Source organism: Panthera tigris, chromosome E1, assembly GCF_018350195.1.
Source record: "Panthera tigris isolate Pti1 chromosome E1, P.tigris_Pti1_mat1.1, whole genome shotgun sequence".
Classification (NCBI taxonomy): domain Eukaryota; kingdom Metazoa; phylum Chordata; class Mammalia; order Carnivora; family Felidae; genus Panthera; species Panthera tigris.
The window spans coordinates 394613-418128 of record NC_056673.1 but is presented as its reverse complement, the minus strand read 5'-3'; the positions used below and the strand labels follow the sequence as shown (position 1 = coordinate 418128).

The 23516-nt window shown below is 51.1% G+C and overlaps 2 protein-coding genes across 5 annotated transcripts in view; both read left to right on the top strand.

The window, feature by feature from the left end:
• The window catches only part of UBE2G1 (ubiquitin conjugating enzyme E2 G1), a 103750-nt gene extending 94299 nt beyond the window's left edge, over positions 1 to 9451 (top strand). For both annotated transcript variants that reach the window (XM_042967726.1, XM_042967725.1), the window contains exon 6: positions 8339 to 9451. The gene's annotated coding sequence lies outside the window, so the exon portion shown is untranslated. The remainder of the gene's footprint in view (positions 1 to 8338) is intronic.
• Positions 9452 to 15712: 6261 nt separating this feature from the next.
• Positions 15713 to 23516, top strand: part of ANKFY1 (ankyrin repeat and FYVE domain containing 1) — an 80548-nt gene continuing 72744 nt past the window's right edge. For 2 of the 3 annotated variants that reach the window (XR_006210934.1, XM_042965375.1), the window contains exon 1: positions 15713 to 15788. Coding sequence is in view for 2 of the 3 variants with exons in the window: in XM_042965375.1 (XP_042821309.1) it covers positions 15779 to 15788 (10 nt within the window). In the remaining variant the exon portion in view is untranslated. Of the gene's footprint in view, positions 15789 to 16161; positions 16772 to 23516 lie in introns of those variants that run through there. The other variant, XM_042965379.1, reaches the window with a different exon arrangement.

The window sequence follows — 23516 nt, the reverse complement described above, 5'->3', positions numbered from 1 at the left end:
AATCTTGCCTTTGACACGCGTGTTCAATCCCCTGAAAGTGATTGGTGTGTGGTGGGAGGCTGGAGTTCAGCTCTGCTCGCCCCCCACCCCTGCCCCCGCCAACCCAGGGTAAATCCGCTGGCTGCATCCATCGTTGGCCAGCCCTTTCACCACTGACGCTCTGGGGCAGTCGTGCTAGGAGATTACACTTCCAGGTATGTGTTGGTGTGTGTCCGACCTTTTTGTGTTTTATTGGCTGGCTTGTCTTATCCCTGAACGAGCATCACATTGTCTTAATTTCTATTTATTATTTTCACAATGAAATGCATCAAACGCAAAGCTACAAATCAGAAGTGAAGCGGAGTGGACCCACCGCTTGTTCTGGTTCCATGTTTGATAATCCCTAGCTTTTGAAAAGACTCCTCTGTCTTTCGGATCTCCTTGTAATAACCTGAAATGCTGACAGTCAGCCTTACTTCTTGCCGTTACCACCAGGAACAGCAGTGAACTTGCAGTCTTCAAGTTATTCCTGTTTTCCTCCTGTTTGTTCATGCTGTGTTGCTTATGTTTTGTTAATAATCCTGTCCTAATTTCGTTACCATTGTACCTGACCTTCTCTCCTGTCTCCTCGGGGGGTCCTACTTTTCTCCTGTTTGGCCTTTGATTTCCACCGCCTTAAATCAAGTTCTTGCTCAGGGCCTGCTGTCTCAGTCTCCCGGGATCGGGCACCTCTCCTGCTTGTACTTCATGCATGTGCTTGTGTCCCCACCGTGTCTGTCTTCGGCTCCGCTCATTGACTGGTGCTTCCGTGGGTGTGATCGTGTCTTTAGGGGTCGCTCACCCGCACTGTTTCTCAGGCACAGAAGAGTTGGACAACGACAAAAAATTGCAGGCACTGAAGCCCAAGCACAACATGATTTCGTCTCGTAAACAGTTCTCCGTAAATGCAAGAAATGACCGCGAGTTTTATTATATTTACCTTGGTAGTATATTGCCAATTAGTTAAGTAAATAGTAATGATGTGTCACAAATTTTCTAACAGGATTACTTATTCTTCGCTGGTGGGATTAGAGTTAATTTATAGTGGATTGTAACATACACATGTGTTTTAAAGTATACGTACCAAGACTAAAGTTCATTTATCAAGAACATGGAGGCAGAAAATACGTTGAATCAAAATGCCTCATTGTAAAGAATAGGTTAGTTGAAAAACAGTGTGAACTCCTGTGAATGAGGACACTAAACTGAGAGCTTAGAGTTAAAGAGGAAGGAAGCAATAACTGGAAATCTTGACCAACACAGGTCAGCACTGTTCACACGTCGGTGACAAAACACCCTTGTTAAATGTTGCGGGTCCTCCAGGTGCATTCACGCAGGTGGTAATGGCTTTGCACTGTTGCAGAGGCCAGGGCAGCTGCAGCCCTTGGTAGGGCGAGCACGTGAGCGGGGAGGGGGTAGAGAGAGGGAGAGAGAGAGAATAAGCAGGCTCTATGCTGTCAGGGGGGAGCCTGACAGGGGGCTCGGTCCCACAAACTGTGAGATAACATCCTGAGCTGAAGTCAAGAGTCAGACTCTGAACCGTCTGAGCCTCTCAGGTGCCCCGATAGAGCAGAGTTTTAATAAAATTACTACACCGCTTTTATGAATGAGGAATTGTAGTTACGCTCCCTAACTTCTTACCTTACCGTTTAAGCTCAGGCTTTTGTGTAAAAAAGTTGTAACCCTTGAGGTGTGTGTCTTTCGTTGATAAGAACGGAATAAAGGGACTTGTGTTTTGTTGTCACTTTGGAGCTCGTCAGGAGGACCCTTGGGCTGGCGGTGGGCAGAGACGCTGTTTGGGAGACACTGATGCACGTGTCCTTCAGGCGGACCTGCCAACCCAGCACTCAAGTGCCTGGTCCCAGGTGCCGTCAGTTAGGGGTTCCCAGTCGTGCCGTCTCCCTCTTTGTCCCTGGGTGTCTGCTCTCTGAGACCTTCTTCCCGGTCACGCAGCAGGTGCCTGAGGGCCAGCCGGGAGTGAGCTGGTCTCCACGTCCGGGGTCTGGAACGTGTTTCCTGTTCACTTTGCTGCTTCTGGCGACAGGGCCCACCCCCACCCCCACCCCCAACCCCCCGAAGCCTGGCAGCGCCTCACCGATGAGTGTTCTCTGGCTCCCCTTGTCGCCTACGGTACATGCTGGTCGGGACCTGAGCCCAGTCCTCCACCTGGATTACGCTGATAGTGACATCATTTGAAAATTGGATTTTTAAAAGTCACATCCAAATCCGTGACTTGTATTTTCTAAAAACGGAAATATTACTGTCCAAGAACTTGACCCAGACTTTATTTCACTTTTTAAAAATGATGGCGAAAGCCATGTAAGTTTGCCCTGTTAGCAGTTTTTACATGCGTTTCAGTGTTCCTTGTATGCGCACCGTTGTACGGCGGGCCCTCTAGGGCTTCTTCATCCCGCGTCCCTGGAAGTCACTGGAGGTCCGCGCTCCCTGGAGGACGACTCTCTGGTCCCCCCAGCCCTGGCGGCCACTGTTCCGCCGTGTGTGTCTAGGAGTTTGACTGCCGTGATGCCCTCTTGTTACTGGAACCATGAAGTACTTGTCTCTTTATGTTGCTTCTCCTTGGTGGTTATGCCTTGTCCTCTGTGAAGACCTCAGTGGCCTTCCCTGTCTGCCGGTTCAGGTGCGTGACGGGAGGGAGAGAGGCAGCGGGGAGAAGCGAGTCCTCCAGCCCGAGGAGCGGCGTGGCCGCGTTCTGCACCACCGGACAGGAAGAGCCAGTCCTTGTGTTCCGTGCTAGGGCTGGTGGGATTGTTGTAGTTCTCTGGTGCTCTGTTACAAATCGTCTCAAATTTTGTGGCTTCCAACAACATTTGCCGTCTCCTAGCTTCTAGAGCGTGGGGATCTGCGTGTGACTTAGCTGGGCCTTCTGGCCCCGGGTCCCTCACCGTACTGCAGGCAAGGTGCTGGTGTGGCACCGCCCTCACCCGGAACCTCACCCGTGGCGGGTGGACCTGCCTCCAGGTTCACTCAGGTGGTTGCTGCAGGGTTCTGTTCCTCACTGGCCGTCGGATGGAGCCCTCCCTCAGGTTCTCTGCCACGGGGACCTCTCCGTGGGTCTGCTCGCGTTGTGGTGGTGGCTTCGTGGGAGGGAACGGGTGAGGGTAGGGGCAGGTGTGCTGGGTGTAGAGCGTGGGTGGTTGCCCTCCACCAAAGGAGGTGAATTGCTCAAGTTAGTTAGTCCCTTTCCTGGGGTTACCCGCGTCCAGTGACAGGTTGGGGTGAGGGCTCGGAACACGGGCTCTCTTCTCTCGGTTTGGGAATGCTCCAAGAGGCTGTTCCGGTGCGGGATTGACTAAGGCCTTCGTTCCACCTGCGTGCTGACCCGTTAGTTCATTTCTCCTTCTGCTTAATCCCGTTTCTTTCACTCTTGTGTTTGGAAGCACTTCCCAGTAAACCTCGTACAAATAAACCCCTGCCTCCGAACCCATCTCCTAGGGGTCCTGACGCACGACTCTGGGCGTTGTACAACCCAGCACGATGCAGGAGCCCTGCTGCCTTTGCGTGGCCGCAGGCGTGCGTGTGCGGGTCCAGAGTCCTTTCTCACCGATAGGCGTCTGTGTGGCTCTGTGAGTGATGCATTCTGTCTCCCCACTGCTTACTGAGACCGCGTCTGGAGTAAGTGATCACCCCAAGCGGACCACATTCAGGTCATTGAAGGACCAGCCCCCACATCTCACCCGGGGCTTCTTAAAATGAAGGCTTCTGCCATGGTGAGCCGTTCTGATCTCTTGGGTTGCGGTAAGGTGGCCCGATCTACAGGGGCTCCTGTACACTGTTGCACTGTGGCACACTGCTCCAGGGCACTCTCGTTGTTGCAGGCGGTCTGCAGCGACCTTTGTTAACTGCGGTGGGGGGAGACCAGGCCATCTCCAATAAGTCCGAAAACAGAAGATAGAAGTATGAGAAACAAAACCATTACAGAACAAGATAAAGGAGAATAGCAAGGTAGAGAAGTGTTTATTAGGCACAAAAAACACACCTGGAGAAGGAAAAATCAGTAAATCTGACTATGTCAAAACTGAAAACTTAAATATTATGATAAGACAAAACCGTGGACTGGAAAGAGATCGCTCTATATTCTGATCTTCAGGATTTGATCTAGCACCTACACCAGCTTGTGCAAATCCGCAAGAAAAACAGCACCAAGGAAAAGGATTTGCATAAATAATAAACACGAGCGGGAAGCAAGCTGGTTGTCATGCATGTGAAACATACCTGAATTTGTAATCAGAAATACAGAGCTACAGGGAGATGACGTTTCCTCAATCAGGTTGTCAAAAATCAAACTGTCCGAGAGACGCAAGTGTTGGTAAGGGTTTGGGGACACGCCGGGTGTACTTGAATGCCGGCACGAGTGAAGTTGTGTCAGCACTGGGGAACAAGTTGGTAGTATCTAGTCGGGTTGGAGAAAGTCTGGGACGTGTGTACAAGGAGACCTGAAGGTAAGGCACAGCGCTGTGCGTGATTTTTAAAAGGCCCATCAGCAAGGATTGATCAGTTAGGGTTGATACACTGGAACGTTATCCAGCAACTAACTGCACTATAGACACATGGTGAGATCTCAGAGATGGTCTTGAGTAGGAAAAGCAATTTGCAGAAACATCGAGTGTGGCGCTGCTCCCATGAGTTAGCACAGACACTGTCCGTTCACAGCTGTGCGGCAGAGGGAGAGCTTTTTTAAAGCAGAGACTTGAAGAAATACATTAAAAGTCGCAACATTCTCAGTGGTACTTCACTTTGGGAAGGAAGAGGGGGCTGGGAAGCAGAAGCCTTTGCCTTTGCCCCCTAACCGTCTGTTTCCAGGCACGTTTGGCTCATCTTCTGTCCTCCCCACAGTAAACTAAACTGATGACACAGCCACATCCACAGGCTTAGTATAGTTTTGCGTCTTGATCTCTGTGTCGTTGGACACCGTTGGTCATACCTCCGGTAGGGTCTTCTTCCTCGCCCGTGCGTGCCACGGCTCTGTCGCCGTCCCTCCTCAGCCTGCTGCTGCCTGCCTGCCTCTTTATCGCTGTCCTCCTCCCTCCTCCCTCCTCCCTCCTCCCTCCTCCCTCCTCCCTCCTCCCTCCTCCCTCCTCCCTCCTCCCTCCTCCCTCCTCACTCCTGTCCCCAAACGTCAGGGACAGAGTCTGCAACACAGAAGCCTCTCTCCCTTTCCGGTGGTGGCCCCAGTTCTGTTCCCAGAGGTGACCACTGGCAGTAGCTTAATCTTCAGAAATCCGACTGCCCCCGACACACCATGTGCACACGCTGATGTGTGTCTGCGCATATAACACAAGCATACACATGGTGTATGTTCTACACTTTTTAAAAATCACGTGGCCTTTTGATATTTTGTTAGTTCAGTGTGATTTGTATCTATCAACATGATAATATAGATCAGCTTTCTTTTTAACAGTTGCTTATTGTTAAGGATTAAGATTTGTATCTTGAAATGAGAGGTAACACCAAGAACAGGTGACCCTGAGCTCATTTCAGTTCTTGTTAATGAATACTTGTCGGTTTCCTGCCATTTACAAAGGTGGTGTTCTCTTGGGAGGTGTTGGGATAAATGTGGAGCACCATAGGTGAATTATCCTGTTCATCTGGCCAGTCAGACACATGACTCATGTTGATTGTGGAGGACAGAGGTCGGCATAGGGCTCCTGCTGAGATGGGCGGTCTCCAGGGTAGAGACGAGGTGGGGGTGGGGGGGAGGCAGAAGGAAGAAACGGAAGCCCGAGGGCTGGTTGGTCCCAGGAGGAGAGCCAGGCGGTGGGAGGTGCTGCATCCTCAGAAAGGAAGGGGGGGTGGGCGGCCAGCAGTGCCACAGCACGAGAAGAAAGTGGCCCTGTGAGGGGTGCTGCTGTCTAGCAGGACACCGGGTGGCTGCCGGAGGAAGAGTGGGGCTGGGGGACGTCGGGGCATCTGTGTGAACGGTAGTGGGAAACTTCCCGACACAGGCCATTTCCCTCATGGTCGGCTTTCAGTGAAGAGTGGCTGAGATTATTGGAACGTTGATTCCTGAGTGAGGAATTATTTTTATTACCTTCCTCAACATCAGAAGTGTTTGTTATTTGGAAGCACGCCTGTCTGATTCGTACTTCTTAGACTTTTTAAAAAATGATTTTTAATGTTTTATTTATTTTGAGAGAGGGAGAGAGAATGAGAGCGCATGCGTGCTTGCAGCAGGGAGGGGTAGAGAGAGAGAGAGAGAGGAAGAGGAAGAGGAAGAGGGAGAATCCCAAACAGGCTCCGCACCATCAGCACGGAGTCCCGCTTGGGGCTTGAACCCACGAACCATGAGATCTTGACCTGAGCTGAAACGAAGAGCCAGATGCTCAACCAGCTGAGCCACCCAGGTGCCCTGATTTGATTCTCATTTCAGAAATAAATAGAATGAGACAGTTATGTCCTTTGGAGGTGAACCATCTCCAGATTTGTAGGTTAAAAATCGGGAGTAATACTAAGTTTTGAGGTAAAAAACAGATACTTAAGTGATTTCATAGAGACATACAATTGATACAATTTCAGTTAATATAAAACGTGTGTGATTTTAACAAGCAGATACAGTTTCAGTTGGAAGTGAAATTTGCTTATGGAATTGGCCCCATCTGTTTGGAGCGCCATCAACAGACTTGCTTTTCTGTGCTGAGGCTTTTTGTCTCTTTAGAATATATTTTATTCAGGGGGGGCGGGGAATACATTCTTCTGTTTCTGCTGAAGAAGTCTGTGCTGTTAAAACTGGGCTCTCGTGAATGACCCGATTGCCTGATTTCAGGTGTTTACTGACTCAGAGCAGTCGGTCCCCCGTGGAGCCTTTTTCTTTTTAAAACCTTGCACAGAAACCATTTTTAAAGGATTCTTTCGTGGTCTTGAAATTTCTTGGTCACGTCCTAGGGGAACAATTACTGAATTTCTGCACCCAGGTCTCTGTCAGTTCTGAGGGATTAATTGGCCTGGGACTAAGTTGGGCGTGGTCTGGCCTTCGGAAAAACATTGCGATAACATCACCAAAAAATTATGATACCTGTTCTGTAACCACAAGTCTTGGTTTCAGTGACGTCTTTAGATTTTCCAGTACAACACGTGTGTCCGTTTGTGTGTCTGTGTGCTGGGGAGGGTGATCTACCCGTTTCGGGAGTGGCCTGCGGGAGGTGGTCTTGGTTAAGGCAATGAGCACAGGCGGGGCCGCGGGCGGGCCCACAGCAGAGCTTGGGTACGGTCAAACGTGGGTGATTGTGAGGTCGATCAATTCACTTGGGGCTTGAGAAGACACAGGTCTGGTGTGACTTCGGTACACCTGGCTTCTTTGTTAGGGGTTTAAAATGACACCCTCGAATTTCCAGTCATCTTCCATTCAGGCTCTTCATGCCCAGCACTGTGCTTGCCAGACAGCACAGGTCCACGGGTTTCTGGAGCAGCTGACCCGGTCCAGTAAGAATAGGTATCCTCCCTGCTCCCTCCCCTTGCTTCCCTGTGTACTCAGAGCACAAGGCGACTGAAGGAAAGTCCAGTCGTTAGACTTGTTTTTTTAAAACTTGAATCTGCTGCTTTTCCTAACTTTATGAGCAGGAAGCCCTGCCCCTTATTAACTGTGTGACCTTGTCTCACTTTTCTCTATAAAATAGGGGAAACTCCTTCATCTGGTGATTACGAACATTGCACGAGATAGGTTTGTAAACTTGCTTGGCACGTAAGTGCTGGGTGAGATGGTTGTTTTCATTTAGATGTGGTTCTTCTAGGCTCACGGAGGGCATGGGCCCGGCAGAGACGAAATAACAGGAATGTGCCGTTGGGGGCAGCTTCACAGACAAAATGGGTTTGGATGGAACCTGCAGGGTTGGATCAAATTCAACAGGTTGAAAGGGGTGGCGGTCTTAAGTTGTTTCTCTGAATATTAAATATTCACAAATTTCCAAATCAATTGGCTTGAAAGTGGTTCTTCAGTGTTTGACTTCAGATGTAATTAATATAAGTTGAAAGACATTTGGGATATTGAAAACAATCTAAATTAGGGAAGTATACTACGACTTTCTATGCTGATGGAAAGACATCTTCTGTGTCTGTACTGTCATCCAGTATGGTAGTCACTAGCCATATTGAGCACTTGAACTGAATTTTAAATTTTATTTACTGTCATTTAAACTTGAAATAAAACGGCCATATGCGGCTGCCATGTTGGAGGAGCACAAAAGTGAGCTTAAAATGAAACGAAGAATTCGTTTCCAAAGAAATAGAATACAAATAAAAATTTCTAATCAGTTAATTCTTTTGTGATTTGTAAATTCATCATGTGACGCTCTTTGCTTTGTTGTAGGGTCTCCAACTGAGAAACACGGCACTGGTTCCCTGCACTCTACCCACCTATCGCTGGACTTCTGTCGTAACAAGTTGGCAGACACTGGCTGCAAGTGGGCTGCGATAGAACATGCCAGTATCAGTGCTGACACAAGAGCCTGACAAGTGCCAACTTACAGATGATTACGCATTTTGAATTCTAATGAACTGTTTTAACCTTCAGGAAGAATTGTAAAGACCTGTACATAGCACAACATGATCCGGATAATATATATACTATTCATGTACATCCACAGATACACCTTGTACCAAATAATGCTTTCTTGTAGTAGAATAAGAATCGTGTAAATTCTAAAAGATTTTAGCAGGTTTTCTTTCCCTATTCATTGTTTCTTATCAGTTTTAAAAGACTCCTTAAAGCATGTCAGATGAAAAACAATTAGGATTACAAGTTTCCATTTAATTTCCTTTAAACCATTGAGGCTTCATTAAACTCTTTTCACTTACTAAACTTTTGTATCTTCTTTGTTTTGACACACTCCCCTTTGCTTTTATCTCTTCTATCTGCCAGAAAGTTTTCAAATCATTTAGTTCCAATACTGAAATACTGAATAAGCAACTACTTGATTTTTAATGATGACTTTCAAAGGAGTGGTCATCACCAGGTGCTTTGTCCTTTTGTACCCTAGTTGTACCGTCTCTTGGGTTGGTTGTAGCAATAACTAACATGTTTTGGCTGTTGAGAGCTCTTGAACTCAGTCATTATCCCTGAGAACTAAAAAGAGTCAGTTCAGAATCCAACTTAACTGAAATTTGCCCCACATGGTGCAGAAGTCTGGTTTGGTTTTGCTTTTGCCCCCCAGTTCCCTGCCGTTAAGGTCGGGTGGATTACGGTGTGCGCTGCGCAGGCTTTCTGCGTCACTTGCAGGTTCGCGAGGACAGACGCTGTTGACCCCGTGTCCCCCTCTCCTGAGCCCTTCGTGTTTCTTTGCCTCTACTCTTCTATACTGCAGGTTTTTTCTCACTTATTGTACAAAGAAATTGCGATGTATATTTTCATGTAATTTGATTTTGGAATTCTGTCACCTTATGTAGTGAGTTCTTCCAAAATACAATTTTTTTCCAATAATTGTCAAGTTGTTGGCTTTTATTGTATTGAATGAAGGTTATAATACTGAATGCCAGAGAAATGCAGTTTAGAAAAATCTCAGGTTGATTCCTTATGCAAACAGACTTATACTTGAAAATCCCTTGGCCGTGGCAGTGGATGTATTGGGCTCTATCTAGGTTCTTATGTGGATCTCAAAGCACTACAGGGGTGTGAATGCTTTGCTGTTTGACATATAGATTCTGTCACTGACATAGTGCACTTGGATTTTATTAATGTTTGAGCATAAGCATATTTCATATCATGTTTTCTAAAACAGCTTCAGGAAATGATGAAGTGAACGTGTGCAGTGTTAGCGGCAGGCCCAGGTTCCTCTATGTTGGGTGTGAGGTTGGGATTGGGAAGTAGTAGTTGGCCTGTAAGAGATAGAACTCGAGACGGTATCAGATGGGACACAATTCTGTGAGAATTGGTGCGTCTCTGCTCTGTGGGGCTTGGAGAGACGCTTTGGCAGAGAGTGAAGGGATCCCTATGAGTAGCCCCATCCTCTGTGGACTCTGCAGGTCCTTTTTGAAGCAGAAGTAAAATGGTTGAGGATGTAGACACAGTAGAGAGTGATTTTTCTAAACACCTGTCTGTTCCCCACTCTGAAGCATTATAAAATCCCATACATGTGTAATTGCTGAGTGTGAGAATTGTTTGATTTGATTTACTGCAGCCGGTTTTCTTCGAGAACTTCATTTGGGACTCCCCCCCCCCCCCCGACCCCAAAATTCTAAAACTTGTTGCCCCAAAGTGCTGGTAGTGCACACGCGCCTGGGATTTGAATGTGGTCCCTCTTACTCTTACATCAGAAACTGTCCACATGGTGGCTGCTTGTGGCAGAATGGAGTCTGAACTTTGCTCTCCCGTTGCTGTGATTCTGCTAGTGATCTGTCAAGTTAAAACCTGGGACTTGACTCTTCAGGGAGCGGCAAATGACCTAGTAACTCAGGGACAACTCTTACTGAACTTTAAGTGCCACTTAAATGCAGGTACCCTGGAGTAACCATGTGTGTTCTGGGGCTAGATCCTGGGGAGTCCAAGGGGGAGCCAGGAACGAGGGCCCCTCCCTTCCCGCTCTTTTCCACCCGGCGCCCTGGCGTGCTGCATGTGGACACACAGGCCTCGGGGGGGGGGGGTGTTGTGTGTGACTTCTTCTCTGCCAGGGGCGTCACCTGTGCCTTTCCCTGTGTTCATCTGACAGTGTGAACTTAGCGCCTCCATATTTGATATTAAACCACTCTCAGGTGACACTGATCCAGGTGGCTTTTGCCCCACCAGTGCCTCATCACTAGTGTGAGGTGAGTCCTCCCTCTCTGCTCTAGGAAAAGGATTTTCTCCCTAACTCTGTGCCAACTGTCAACAACATCTACACAGTCTTACGGGTTTTAGGACTGTTGGCTGTTTCCTAAATTGATTCCAAGTTCTTGTAAAGGCTTCCAGATTTCAGTCTGTGCTCATACGGGATGTATGATCTCAGTGGCTTTCTGGCCTCCTTCCGTGAGTTTAAAATCCACGAGAGATTGGTTCCCTTGTCATTACAAGGCACTCTCTCTGTGAGGGTATTCCACTCGTTCTGTGATCACGTGGGTGTCCTGGTATCCTTAATGGCCTTCATTCTCGGTCGTGAGATTTTATTTCATATGCTTACCACCCTCTACGAATCTGCACACTTGGGGTTGTGGTGCCTGTGGATCTATTTTTGCCCGTCTGGTCTCCAGTTGGTGGAATTGCCTTCTTTGTACTGCCACTTCTCAGCATCTCTGAAATCTGACATAATGTTGCGTCATTCCAGTTTTTTGTTTTTTTTTTTTTTTTGTTTTTTTTTTTTTTTTTAGTTCTGTAACTTGTTGATTGTATTTAACTATGTGAGTTCTGTTGTGATGTTTGCTGTATTGTAAAGCACCTCCATCGTGTGGTGGATGCTGTGTAAATCAATAAATGATCACTTAGAGGCTGTATCACGAGCTATTTTGGTTTTAGGATGCAGGTCTCAAAAGCAAGTTGTGGGATTCTTTCGAAACAGCACATGATACCAAAAGGTCCACGAGGGAATCTTGATAAAGGACTTTTAAAACTTCATTTAAACAAGGAACCAGAGGGTGGGAAGTTGACTTCTGACCTGCTACAGTGGTCTTAAGATTTCCAGTACGGGGCCAAGCAGCATCTTTCACCAGCCAGGTACCTGCTGATGAAGGGCCTTGAATGAAACGAGCATGTGTTAGCGTGTTTCGGGGACTTTGTCTTTAGCTTGAAGCGGCTCTACCACAGACATGAGGTAGAAGGCGGGGAACCCAGACCTGAGCGTGGACCGGAAGAGCCCACGGGCACCACCTCAAGCCCACCACCTTCCCTCCTCCACACGGATGGGCGAACGTGGCTCCAAGTAGCACCAGGCTCACTTAGCAAGTTAGCATAAAAAGGGGCAAGACCGAGCACTTTCTCCCGCCCTTAAAAGGGTGTCCCTGTCTACCTTTCTACCCTGTGCCCTCACGTGGAGTTCACGTGGACTTAACAGTGCGAGGTGGTGTTTGTGGTGATAAATGTTGCCGGTGGCCGCCAAGGCCTCCTCCTTGCAACCTGAGAAAAGAACAAGAAGCCAGATCTCTTAATGAGAGCTGAGTTAGAAACAAGAAGAAAATCCTCCTTGAAAGCAGTCCGGGCAAGGTTCGGGGTCATTTTCAGAGTTTAATTTTACTGATAAAAAATTTTTCTGGAGGACTGGAAGCCCCAACAGGGTTCAGTTTGCAGAGAAAATTATTTCCAGGATAAGCTACTTTTGGTTGCTCTGTTTCAGATGTGTGTAACATGACTGCCAAGGTAGGGCTAACTTTTTTCTTTTTTGGTCTCCTTTAGTCTGCATGCCCCACTGAGCCATAGTGAAATGATGAAAGAAGTCCGCTTCCTGTTCACACAGGTGGAATAAATCAGAGGAGAAGGAAGAAGCTTTCACAAAAGGCAGCAGACACAGCTTAGACCTAGGTGCTGCTCAGAGAATCCTAGGCATGACCCTTGATATTTCCCCCTTGCCGGCAGCATCCATTAGGAGGAAGCACGAGAGCGCTCCGTGTGCCCAGCAACACCTCGTTTGTTCCCAAGGAGCACCAGAAACCGTATTCCTACTGATGGAGCTTGCACTTTATGGCAGGCTGGTGCAAGGCGCATTCTCACAAGGGTCCTCCAAAGTAGTAGTTTCTCATGAGGAAAACGGGTTCGGATCAGTGTGGCAAGACTGCAGAGCGAGTACGTTTCTGGCGAGGATTCGGTTCCAGGGCCTTGCTTCCTGGCTTCTGTGCTGGGTGCTGCTCCCTCCCTGGCAGGCGGTTCTTCCTTCCCAAGGTCGCCCGGGGGCGTACGTGTTGAGGCCCGTACTGGAACCTAATTCGCTGGCCCACGGGTCCAGTGGTTCCCTCCCTTCCCCTCTCTACCAGGACCTGGCACCTCCTCCTCGGGAAGAGCCTGTGCCCTTGTGCCCTAGGCGGTCTGTGGTGACCCTTCACGCACCTCGTGTTCCCCGTCCCGGACAGCTCCATGCCGAGTTCCTCCTTATCTGAGCAAAACCCGAGTCACGTCTAAAGTGAACCATGTTCAGGCGCTCAGACATCTTGCCTGACCTTGCGAGCTGCCGGGAATCCTGTCGGGTGCTGGAGTTCAGTCTGATGCTTTGTTTCACAGGCCCTGTAGCTCAGGGGTTTCCAGCCAGTAGGAGTCCCCTTGGAAAGACAAGGGCCCAGATCAGGTCAGAGATGGAGTCCTGGTACCAGCATCTCTAGGAGGAGGGCTCTCACCTCTGAGAGAAGGCTTGGTGAGGGCAGGTCATGGTCATGACAAGGAGGCAGACAAGCCCTTGAGTTGACTAGGCCCCTTAGGGGAGCTTTCATTCGCTGCAGGCATCTAGTCCAAGCAGGCGGGAAGGGCACAGATTTGTTTCTTCCTGCATGTGTGCTGCTCTCCCTGGTTTCCGTCATGTTCTCAGGGGTTCGTGACCCTCCGGATGTCCTGTCCCCCTGTAGAAACTGCTGTAGGACCTGAGAGGGCAGCTTGCAGGGTCCTGGCCTGATCAACACAGCAGGTCAGTTGCAGAGCCCGATGTGAACCCCGTCCCCCTGACTGCTGGTGTAGCTCGTGGCGGGAACGACTCCTCAAACATACCGAGCACCTGCTGCGTGTCCATGCCAGGGTGGTGCTGGTGGGACAAAGACACGTGGTCTGATGCAAAAGCAGGCACCGGCTGTGGCAGAGTCCCCAAGCACTTTTAGGTCATCGGTAGGGCACGCAAAGCAGACGAGCTTGGCAGGCCACAGTCATGAGCCCAGTGGCCCGCCGTGTGGCACCTCTAAACCACTGTTGACAGACTAGGAGGCTCTGAGCCATGGCAGCTCAGTAGCCTGGCAAATTCTCCCCTGCCCACGTGCCGCCCTAGCTGGACATCATGTCCCTGAGCACACCACTGCCCTGACACATTCGCCCTCTCCCCTTCCATCCCCTGGGGACCTCAGCCAGAACTCCTCCCCCTTCCTCAGAACCCGAACCCTGGGACGGTGTGGACTCCACATTGCTCCTCTGCCAACCTACAGATGCTAACCCTCCGTAGCACTCAGGCTTCTCCCCCTTCGGACGCTCCCCCTCTGCTGTTCTGACCCCTCCTCTAACCCACGCTTCTTCCTCAGCTCTTGTCCCCGGTCACCACTTCCCCTGCAGTCCTGGATGCTTCTAGGAATGGGGACCATCAGCCTTCCTTGGATTCTCCTCTGTATGACAGTCTGTTTAGAAGGGTCTCCTGCTGTCTGCTTGCGATAGCCTTTGGCCCTCTCTCCTGCTGTTGGTCACCCCATGTTCCCTGAAGGCTTTGGTTCCTTGGCTCCCTACCTGTCCATCCCAATACTGAATCTGGCCGGCTTCCCGGCTTCTCGCTTTCACTGCGCTGGCGGGTTCCACGCCCCGTCCTGGGCCGTGTCAAGCCCCAGCACTACTGAACATAGGAGTCCAGTTTGCCACCCCAACAGGGCCCACCCGGGTCCTCGACATGGCCGAGACCCAGGTTTCAGGTTTCATGACCCCTACTACACCAGCCCCTGCGGTCTGCACCTCAGTTGCCTTCGCAACGCACTCCCCGCCTGTGTGGCAGGAGACCCCGGGCACCGGGGGACACGGTCATCTGCACTCTCAGCGCCTGCAGCCAGGCGGGGTTCTGCTCGGAGGGTGTCCGTCCACACGCACAGGAGACACGCGGGGCAGCCCCTCTGGCCCGACGCCTCTCCCAGATCTCTCGGCTCTCTCCGGTCCCGTGCCACCAACTGATGTCATCGAGCGGCGTCCTGATGTCTCTCCGCCTCTTCCGTCCGTCTGCCTGCACGTTTGTCCTTGGTCCCAGGGGTTTACCCGAGTAAGCTCCTGCCCCGGGGTCCGCAGTGGGGTCTGCAGGGAGGCCTGGGGTGTGGTGCGCGGTGGGGTCCAGAGTGAGCTCCGCGGTGGGGTTCCCGGTGGGGTCCGCGGTGGGGTCCGGGGTGGGGTCCGCGGTAGGGTCCGGGGTGAGATCCGAGGTGAGGTCCAGAGTGAGCTCCTCGGTGTGGTCCGCGGTGGGGTCCGGGGTGGAATCCGGGGTGCGGCCCGCGGTGGGGTCCGCAGTGGGGTACGGGGTGCTGTCCGGGGTGCGGTCCGCGGTGGGATCCGGGGTGCAGTTCCGTGTGGGGTCCGGTGTGGGGTGCGCGGTGCGGTCTGGCGTGGGATCTGGGGTGCGGTCCGCTCTGCAGTGGTGTCCGTGTGGTGTCTGGGGTCCGGTGTGCGGTCCGGGGTGAGGTCTGCGGTGGGGTCTGGGGTGGGATCTGGGGTGCGGTCCACCGTGGGGTCAGGGGTGGGGTCCGCGGTGGGGTGCGGGGTGGGGTCCGCGGTGCACTGCGCAGAGGGTCTTCTGAACTCCGTCCGCCGTGGGGTCCGCATCGAGTCCCTGGCCCGGTTCCCGCCTCCTCTCCCGCAGCCTCGGCCCCTGCCCGTCGCCCACGCGCCGCGAGACCACAGAGTCACGCTCTCGACCGCCTCCCCGCCAGGTTTCTCCAAGGAGCAGGGTCCGCTCGCCGTGTGCATCCCGTCCAGGGCCCTGCCTGGGCCGCGGCCACGGTCGGCCGCCGGCGCGCACCCGCGCCTCGAAGGTGTGAAGGGCGGAGAGGCCTCCGCCCGCCGGCCGCTGCCCGCCCGCGCTCCCTCCGCCCTCCCGCTTCCCGAGACTCTCGCGAGACCCGCGGCCTCGGGTTCGCGCCGCCCCGCTTGCGCGGCGCACTTCTCGCGAGGCTGCAGCAGGGCCGGCCCGACATGGCGGAAGGTAGGGTGTGTGGGGGGCGGCGCGGGAAGGCGCGCAGCGGTGGCGGCGCTGCAGGCCGGGGCGACCGGGCCTTGCGCGGGCCGGCCGGCCGGCCGTGCTCGCAGGGCCGCGGCGGGGCTCGCGGGCCGTCCTGCCCCGCCTGTGTGAGGGCCGCGGAAGGGCTGGCGGGTGGGCGTCCTGAGCGCGGCTGCCGAGGCGACGCCCCTCGGGCGCCCCCCACCCCGCGGGCCGCGGCGGCTGCCGGGTGGGGGCCGGGCGGGGCGCGGCGGGCGGCCCTAGGGACTCGCCGCGCCGGCGGGGACGTCGGCTTCTCGGGAAACCGAAACTGCTGTCCTGGCACGTCCCGCATCCGGCCGGGCTGGGCTCGGTGCGCCGGCCGGGAGGCTGCCCCCGGGTGGCGGAGGGGCCGGCCAAGGTCACGCCGCGCGGACCTCCGCCCTGTCGCCTGTCCTCGGGTCCTTCCCTTCTCCTGGTGCGCTCTTTAGGGCGCTGCGGGCCGGCGATGGGGCCTCTCTGGCGCTGCTTCCCCGAGCCCAGCAGAATCGGAGCCCCTCCTTGTCAAAACCGGGTCGTGCAGGTGCAGGTGCGGGGCGAGAGGCCAAGATGGGCACCGTCGCTTCGCCCATTAGCCTCATTGTTGGAGGAAAATGCTCCTTTTGTGCTTCACGCTTATTGAGTGACCGCGGTGTGCTGGTCCTGAGCTGAGCTTTGTCTGAATCCATCTTTTCTTGGATCTTAAAATTGGGCGGCGCATGGCAGTTTGCAGGCTTTTCTCATTTTGGACTAGACTTGCTCACAACCTTGTGAAGGAGGGCCGCGTGTGTGTTACTTACACTTCGTGGACAGAGAGACTGGGGCCAAAGCTGTGGAGACGGCCGGGACTGGCACCCGGCTTTTGCCTTGGGTCTTTACCATGTTCGACGTAGTAACTCGAGGCGAATATCGAAGGCAGAAGAGGCATAAAAAGCAGAAAGAAAGTGCAGGTATCCCACGAAGCTGGTTTTTGTTTGGGTGAATCACAGGATGTTGGGCGCAGGCAGCCAGTGGAATGGAAGGGCAGGATAGACGGCAGGAGGAAGGCCTTAAGTGGGTGCTTCTGTGCTGGAAGAGAAGTGGGGAGTGTTGGGGAGCACCTTACCAGGCTGCAGGCTTAGCACTCAGCAGGTTTGCTGAGCACCTGCTCTGCTGTGCAGTCAGGTTCCAGCCACGGGGATCTCCTGCAGGCCGAGTGTGACGATCGGTCATCTTGCAGGCGCCTTGAGGGTCGTTTAGCTAGCGGAGGATGCACCGGACCCAAAACGTCCTTTCAGGGTTACATTGGCAAACAGATCATGGGTAGGTAAGAAGCATAGGCATGGGGTTCTGACTTACAGTTTTTCTTGTGTTCCAGTTTGTTCTGGTTTCAGCTTTTGGCAAACAATGTTGCAAAACTTCGGCTAGGAAGAATGACTGAAGCATTCTAGTCCAGTTAGCCCCTTGACCTGAAGGTGTGTGTTATGTGGAAGAGGGCAAGTGTAGCTAGAAAGGGCTTCTCCTTGTGTGTTGTTGTTTAATGCTGCTTGTATCTTAATCAGAATTGGTCAGAACTGTCCACGCTTGTTGTGAAATACTCATTTAAATGTAAACAAATAGCAGAAATGTCTGGCCTGTAACAGGTGGATTATCTGTGAGCACATCCTATGGGAACTTCCTGACAGTGGGTTTTGCTGGTGCTGCGAGTGCGTGAACACGCGGGAGATGGGGCCTCGGAATAGGAAATCGAACCTGGAGGGACGGAGCACACACTCTTCTTGCAGTGTGACTCTTTGAGAAACCGACCTTTTTCCCTTCCATCTGTCCGCGGGTATTGGTTTGACCAGAAATATTTAGCTAAAATCTGTCCTGAAACTGGTTTCCATTTCCGCTCCACGCGTGTAGCTGTAGTGCTGATTTAAACTTGCTTCGTCACTCAAACAAGTCCTTCCGGCTTTGCTTTTTCTCCTTGATTGTGCTTACTCACAGCCTCCTTTTACAGCTGCCAGCGTTCCCTTTAAAACATCAGTCAGATCCCATCCCTTTCACTCCTCTCCATACACCTGCCCTGCACACCCCCTCTCCACTCCCGTGGCTCTCCATGATCTTAAAATATCTTCCAGAGCCTTCCAGTGCCTGTTCCAGCAAGGTCTGCCCCCGGTTAGTAGAGCAGCCTCGTCCCCCGCGTCTTCTCAGCCACCGTGCTCCAGCCACGCCAACCCTCGCTGTTGTTTGTGCGTTCCCAGCATGCTTCTGCGTCTCCATCTCCGTCCTTGTGGCCCCCACAGCCTGGCACGGTCTCTCAGTTTCTGCACACAGCTAACTGATCTATTTGGGTGTCTGTTCGGTTCTCACCTCTCTGGAGATCTTCCTTAGTTATTTTTTAAATTGCTTTACTAGAATATAAACCTCACGAGGGCGGGGACTTCTGTCTTGTTCACTGCTGTCTCTCCCAACTTGGAATCACACATTGGAAGGAACCGTCGATCTATTGAGCGTCATTTACCGGACATCAAGGGGAGTTGCCTGGATACATCCTTCGTCTCTTGGCAAGGAAGCTGGCTGGTCCAGCTTTTAACGTGCTCTGAATAACATTAGTCTGCCCGGAGCTCCCTAACCTACTTCTCACCCAGCCCAGCCTGTTTAAGTTTTAGCAGTTGAAGTGTAATGCTTCCAGCTCAGTCAGCTCAGTCTGCAGTCGGACGAGGGTTTGAACCCTAGTGTCACCAAGCTGTGTCCATGGGCAAGCTAGTTAACTGCTCTCGGTCTCTGTTTCCTCACCTTCAAAAGAGGGGTCATTTCTGTCTCAAAAGTAACTGAGGGAGGATCAGAATAAATGGTACAGGAAGGACAGTTGCAGCCAGTGCCTGACATTTTGACCCTGACTTGCAGCCTGTTTCTTGGTCTCCTGTTGAACGGGCTCCCTTCCTTCCTCAGCAAAATGAAGGTGAAAGTTGGAAAAAAATGTAATGGTTTATTAAACAGAAAATTGATCATGGACTTTTATTAGCTTACTGGAATTTGGTCAGGAATATATTCTTGACAACAATGCAGTTAAGGTGAAGACATTGAATATTCTGGACAATCACTGGCCAATACAGTAGTCACCAGCCATATATGACTAGTTACGTTTGATTAAATTAAGTAAAAATAAAAATTCAGGGGCGCCTGGGTGGCTCAGTCGGTTAAGTGTCCGACTTCGGCTCAGGTCATGATCTCACGGCTCGTGGGTTCGAGCCCTGTGTGGGGGGCTCTGTGCTGACAGCTCAGAGCCTGGAACCTGCTTCGGATTCTGTGTCACTCTCCCTGTCTCTGCCCCTCCCCTGCTCGTGCTCTGTCTCTCTCTCTCTGTCTCTCAAAAATAAATAAACATTAAACAAAAATTTAAAAAAAGATAAAAATTCAGTTCCATAGTCACAGTAGCCCAATTGCAGGTGCTTCGTAGCCGTGTGGTTTGGGGCTCCCACCCTAGCAGACGGCACAGATGAACAGGACCCTTGCATCATTCCAGAAAGTGCTGTTGGCTAGCACTGTTCCAGAAAATGCTTCATCAGTATAGGCTGTAGAAATAGGGAAACAAGAAACTGCTCTCTTTTCAGTTTTCTAATTTATCCCTTTGCTTCTTAGTTTACTCATTCAGCAAGTGTCTGTCCCAGGCCTTTGACAATTATGTACCCTCTGGAGACCTCTCAGCCTCTGTCCCTTTCTGTACCATTCCTGCCTGTTTTCTGCCTTCCCTTTTGCTTGCTTCTGTCACCAGCAGTGCCTGTTCCCTTTCTCCTTGAGCTGTTTTTTTTTTCCCCCCACAAAGAAAGTTTGGGGCTCCTGGCCGGCTCAGTCGGTAGAGTGTGTGACTCTTGGTCTTGGGGTTCTAAGTTTGAGCCCTGCATTGGGTGTAGAGATTACTTAAAAATAAAATCTTTAAAAAGAAAGAACGGAAGGAAGGAAGACCCGTTCACTGCAGTGACCGTGGATGTGCCGGGAGAGAGATACAGGTTCAGTCACTGGCAAGGCAAGCTGCTGTGGTCGAGACATGGTCATGATGATTGACATCATGCCCAGCAGAATGAGAGTTCCTAGGGTCAGTGTCTCTTGCTGAATGGCGGTAGGCCAAGGGCCTGGGGCATTTATCGAACTCTTACCTGGCAAGGCACGGCGGGCGGGGTGGAGGATGGGATGAGTTTGGAGGGGAGGGTGGGGGGAGGGAGTGGCGGCGTTAGAAAAGAGAAGCCAGACCTAGAGCTTCTCCCCAGGAGTTCTGCAGTCCAGGAGGGAGGTGAGAAGCAGGCACAAGAAACTGTACTGAAGGAAGTATGGAGTGGCAGGAAGCATGTTTGGGGGGCTCAGGGCAGGCCTTAGCTGTGATTTGGAAAACCGAGCTCTCGGGGAGACGGGAGTGGGGAGCGGTCACTCTTCGTGATGGAAGGAATGGCCGGAGAAGTGTGTTGAGGGGCAGGTGATGAAGGGATGGGTTAAGCGCTTGGGTTGTACCCTGTTGGCCATGGATAGTGACAAGGTGGTGGCACCACTAGAACCCTTGGAGGCGCGTGGCATGTCTGCAGGGGAGAGGGTGACCTGGGAGGAGGGGGCTGGCGCAGCCTGCGGCGAGCCCTTCGGCAGGCGGCACCGCAGCTGGCGAGAACTGATAGGAGCGACGTTGACAGAAGGCACGAAAGACAGGACTTCTGAAACCTGTTTGCATGTTGACAAGAGACGGAGTAAAGATGACTCGGATTACGGCTGGGCTGTTAACAGGAGGAGGAAGAGCAGGTTCGAGGACCAGCGTCTCGCCCTCAGGTTTGGACACACTTCGCCGTGTCCGGCGGCTGTGTCTTCGCAAGGGGTTAGAAGCGTTTGCAGTCAGACTGGCATTTGGGTGAGAATTAGTTAGCTAGTATTTACCGAGTGTCCCTGTGATCAGGGCTGGACAGAGTGAGGTTTCGAAAGACGTATGTCATGCCACTGATTTGTGGCGTTTGTGACAAGATTTCACAGAGCTGGGTTACATTCAGGGAAGCGTATCTCCTTCCTCTTGAGCGCAAGCCACTGTGCTGGGGTGACAGTCGCAGCCTTAACGGGACTGTGGAGCGGACGGGGCGGCACAGCCTCTCAGCAGCGCCTGCCTGTTGCGCTTTGCGGTCACTGATTTTCTCTTGGTTGACGACTGACGGCACCACCGTCCAGCCACATCGTCAAGCCAGTGACCTGCATTCGGTCACCAAACCTGTGCGGCTCTGACGCGTTCCTCTCTGCCGCCGCGCCTCCATCCGTGCGCACTAGTGGCTGTCAACACGGAGAACCCTGTGCCCTAGAGTCCCCGGGAGCTTTTAAAGACCCAGGTTTGTGCATCACTCAGCTTCAGTGCACAGCAACATGCCCCACAAAACGTCTCTCTCAGGCTGAGGCAGTATTGAATAAAACATGGTTTCATTGAATCCGTTTTTATGTTTTTATTTTTTTAATGCTTATTTATTTATTTATTTATTTGGGGTGGGGGCAGAGACACAGAGAGAATCCCTAGCAGGCATGGAGCCCAACACGAGGCTCGATCTCGACTGTGAGACCATGACCCGAGCTAAAGTCAAGAGTCGGATGCTTAGCTGACTGAGCCCCCCCAGGCGCCCGTAACAGTTTACTAGATATGTATGTGTGTGTGGATCCACCTATCCACGTGGAGATACGTGGTGCGTGTGTGTGTGTGTGTGTGTGTGTGTGTGTGTGCGCACATATAAATACATGTATGTTAAGGTAATCTTTCCTACCTAAGGAGTCCTGGTTAGTAACTTTCATCTGTAACTGGAGTAAGAGGAGGTTTTATTTTATTCATTATTTAAAAAATTTTTATTTTAGTTTTTAAATGTTTATTCATTTTTGAGAGAGAGAGAGTGTGTGCGAGTGGGGAGGGGGCCGAGAGAGAAGGGGACAGAGGATCCGGAGTGGGCTGTGCACTGACAGCAGAGAGCCCTATGTGGGGCTCAAACTCACGAACTGTGAGATCACCACCTGAGCCAAAGTCGGACTGTCCACCGACTGAGCCCCCCGGGAGTCCCCGAAGGAGTCTTTAAAGCAAACTTTGGTTAAATAATGGCTTTTGGACTTTGTCAAAACATTCAAGTTATGACCGTTACAATTGCTAGGTTTTTTTAAAGGGCAAAAAGTCAAAATATTAGATAGCTCTTAGCACCATCATATTTTTCATGATATCCAGACGGTGGAAGAGAGAGAAGTAGGAAGGTGCAGACTGGAAGGGGTACCATGGCCCTGACTCTCCCTTTGTGTGCTCAGGTGGTAATGACCTCTTTGCCTTTTCCTTTCCTATAGGGTATATTGTGAATCTGAGTTCCCAACAGTAAATATACTCACTTATTTCATATTCTCTACTAAACGGTTGTCCTACATTTAGCACTTAAAAAAAATTTTTTTTTTTAACATTTATTTATTTTTGAGACAGAGAGAGAGAGAGCATGAACAGGGGAGGGTCAGAGAAAGAGGGAGACACAGAATCTGAAACAGGCTCCAGGCTCTGAGCTGTCAGCATAGAGCCCGACGCGGGGCTCGAACCCACGGACCGCGAGATCATAACCTGAGCTGAAGTCGGACGCTTAACCGACTGAGCCACCCAGGCACCCCATTTATCACTTTTTTAATGTTTTTTATTTTTGAGAGAGTGCAAGAGGCGGAGGGGGGGCGTTGGGCAGAGAGAGAGGGGGACAAAGGATCTGAAACGGGCTCTGTGCTGACAGCAGTGAGCCCAATGTGGGGCTTGAACTCGCAAACCATGAGATCATGACCTGAGCCAAAGTCAGACGCCCAACCCACTGAGCCACCCAGGTGCCCCTAATTTACTACTCTGGATTAATGAATGGCTACTAACCCCTGTTAGAGAAAATTCCCATGTGCATTGGGACAGGTACAGAAAAGTCATAGTGGTGGTAATTTACCACCAGCGAGGAACTTATCTGTTTTAATGCCAAGAAAGACGATAGCATTTTCTGAGTTGATATTTTGATGTAGAAAACCTGAAGATACGCCTGAAACAAAAATTATTCTTGAAGTCCTCAAAACAGGATGTTACCACAGTTTTATAATTATTTTTTCTTTTAGCTAATGGACATAAAGAGTAGAGATAAAGTCACTTAGTCATTAAAGAATTATACAAGAACACTAATTCATTGGTAAAATTGAAGCTGGAGTGTAAGAACCATAGAAGTATGATGATCGGAAATATCAGTATTTTGTTCATCTAAAAAGACTTGATAAGCACAGTTTGGTTTATTTTATTTATTTTTTTTTAAGAATATTTATTTATTTATTATTTTTTTAATGTTTATTCATTTTTGAGAGACAGAGATAGAACATGAGCAGGGGAGGGGCAGAGAGGGAGAGACAGAATCCGAAGCAGGCTCCAGGCTCTGAGCTGTCAACACAGAGCCCGATGCGGGGCTCGAACCCATGGACCGTGAGATCATGACCTGAGCCAAAGTCGGACGCTCAGCCGACTGAACCACCCAGGCGCCCCCGCGGTTTGGTTTAGAATTGGAGTAAGCAGAGGGGCATAGAAATTGCATTTAAGGTGGGGAATGGGCTGAACACATTTAGTTCCTGCTTAATGAATCAATAATGTGTTTGCTATCCTGATATTGGAGCTGAAATTAGGCAACATGCAGCAGTGGCGTGAACATTGGCTTTGCCTTAAGATCTTAAATCTTGGGTTGG